General features: G+C 49.8%; 1 protein-coding gene across 1 annotated transcript in view; it reads left to right on the forward strand.

The window, feature by feature from the left end:
• The window catches only part of slc13a1 (solute carrier family 13 member 1), a 9,980-nt gene that overhangs the window by 1,784 nt on the left and 5,696 nt on the right, over window positions 1–2,500 (forward strand). Inside the window, exons 3-7 of the mRNA XM_030367009.1 lie at window positions 362–498; window positions 982–1,157; window positions 1,248–1,320; window positions 1,466–1,517; window positions 1,949–2,088. Coding sequence (XP_030222869.1) covers window positions 362–498; window positions 982–1,157; window positions 1,248–1,320; window positions 1,466–1,517; window positions 1,949–2,088 — 578 coding nt within the window. The remainder of the gene's footprint in view (window positions 1–361; window positions 499–981; window positions 1,158–1,247; window positions 1,321–1,465; window positions 1,518–1,948; window positions 2,089–2,500) is intronic.

A 2,500-nucleotide genomic window follows, 5' to 3' on the forward strand; every position in this document is an offset into this window, starting at 1 on the left:
CATAGAACACACAGAACACACGGAACACAGAACACATTGAACACAGAATACACAGAACACACAGAACAGATAGAACACATAGAACACACAGAACACACGGAACACAGAACACACAGAACAGAACACACACAGAACAAAGAAGACATAGAACACAAAGAACACAGAGAACCCAGAACACACACAGAGAACACAGAACACACAGAACATAAGACACACAGAGCACACATCCCACAGAAAACACAGAACACACAGATCACAGAACACACAAAGAACACAGAACAAAGAACACACAGAGAACACAGAGCACAGAGCCCACTCGGCGGTCTTCTGATGAAGGTTCTCTGCGTCTCCCCCCCTGCAGGTGGCTAAGGAGTACTTTAAGGACTTCCACTTCCTGCTGGTCGGGGTCATCTGCCTGGCCACCTCCATAGAGAAGTGGGGGCTCCATCGGAGGATCGCTCTGAAGCTCATCACCCTGGTGGGGGTCAACCCTGCATGGTGAGTCACCCTGGTGGGGGTGACTAGAGGACTGATGAGGTCACTCTAGTGATGAGGTCACTAGTGATGAGGTCACTCTTATGATGAAGTCACTCTAGCGATGAGTTCACTAGTGATGAGGTCACTCTAATGATGAAGTCACTCTAATGATGAGGTCACTCTAATGATGAGGTCACTCTAGTGATGAGGTCACTCTGGTGATGAGGTCACTCTAATGATGAGGTCACTAGTGATCAAGTCACTAGTGATGAGGTCTCTCTGGTGAGAATGTCACTAGTGATGAGGTCACTCTAGTGATGAGGTCACTCTGGTGATGAGGTCACTCTAATGATGAGGTCACTCTAGTGATCAAGTCACTAGTGATGAGGTCTCTCTGGTGAGAATGTCACTAGTGATGAGGTCACTCTAGTGATGAGGTCACTCTGGTGATGAGGTCACTCTGGTGATGAGGTCACCAGTGATGAGGTCACTCTTGTGTTCCAGGCTGATGCTTGGCTTTATGTGCGGCTGTGCATTCCTCTCCATGTGGGTCAACAACACCTCGGCCGTCACCATGGTGATGCCCATCGTGGACGCGGTCATCACTCAGGTGCTGAAGCCCGGGGACAAAGAGGGGGCAGAGCCAACCGGCATTCACAACCCTGCCCTGGAGATGGATGGTAGGTCTGGAACCCCCCCCCCCCCCCCCTCAACCATCTCTGTGTAAACGCCCCTCAGAGGAGGAGCTCATCCCTGTGTTGTCTCATCAGAGATGGACCAGAAGGAGCAGGAGGACCACCGGGCTTGGGACCAGAAGGAGCAGGAGGACCGTCGTGCTGGAGGGTGAGAGAGGCCACAGGATCACCTCTCTGAATCACACAGAGGACATTCAAAGAATAAAAGTCATTATCAGCCCAGGACCAGATGTACTGTAGGGGTCCCCTGAGTCCACATAGGATCATAACACATGTTCCTCTCGGCCCCTCAGCGAGGATCCAGAAGCACCTGCCTCTCCTGAGCAGCTTTCCACTGACAACCAGGTAGGAAGGACCTTCATCTACTCATCCATCATCACCCATCATTCATCACCCATCATTCATCACCCATCACCCATCATCCATCATCACCCATCACCCATCATCACCCATCACCCATCGGCCATCACCCATCATCCATCATCATCACCCATCATCCATCATCATTTATCCGTCATCCATCCATCATCCATCACCCATCCATCATCCGATTATGTGATCCAGATGTGATCCGGGTGTGATCAAGATTTTACCCAGATGTGATCAAGATGTGATTCAGATTTGATCCAGGTGTGTTCCAGATGCGATCCAGGTGTGATCCGGCCATGATCCAGGTGTGATCCGGGTGTGATCCGGGTGTGATCCAGGTGTGATCCGGGTGTGATCCTGGTGTGATCTGGGTGTGATCCAGGTGTGATCCAGTGGTTTGTCCTCAGGTGGCTGACCCCTCCAGCCGACGGCAGCTGGACGTGTGCAGGGCACTGTGTCTCGGCATCGCCTACTCCTCCAACATCGGAGGCATCACCACGCTCCCCGGCACCTCCCCCAACCTCATCTTCTCCCAATACATCAGCGAGTGAGTAACCAGTTAGAGACCAGCGGGTTAGCAGTGAGTAATCAGTGAGTAACCAGTTAGAGACCAGCTGGTAACCAGTGGGTAACCAGCAGCGGTGGACAGTTACGAAGTACAAGTCATTTGTTACTGTCCTTAAGTAACTTGTTACTGTATCTGTACTTTACTTGAGTACCATTATTTTGTGAGGCTTTATACTTTTACCCAACTACATTTCGTAGGGGAAAATCTTACTTTTTACTGCACTAAATTCCACAAACATGCATGCGTGACCATAGAAACAGCTAAACATTGCGGAAGTCGCGGAGCCTAAACGTCAATATTTAACCTAGAAACACCATGTCAAGCTTCAACGGTTACGTTATACGTTGAAATTATTAATCGATTGTAAATATGATTGTTATATATCAGGCGT

Source organism: Gadus morhua, chromosome 9, assembly GCF_902167405.1.
Source record: "Gadus morhua chromosome 9, gadMor3.0, whole genome shotgun sequence".
Lineage (NCBI taxonomy): Eukaryota > Metazoa > Chordata > Actinopteri > Gadiformes > Gadidae > Gadus > Gadus morhua.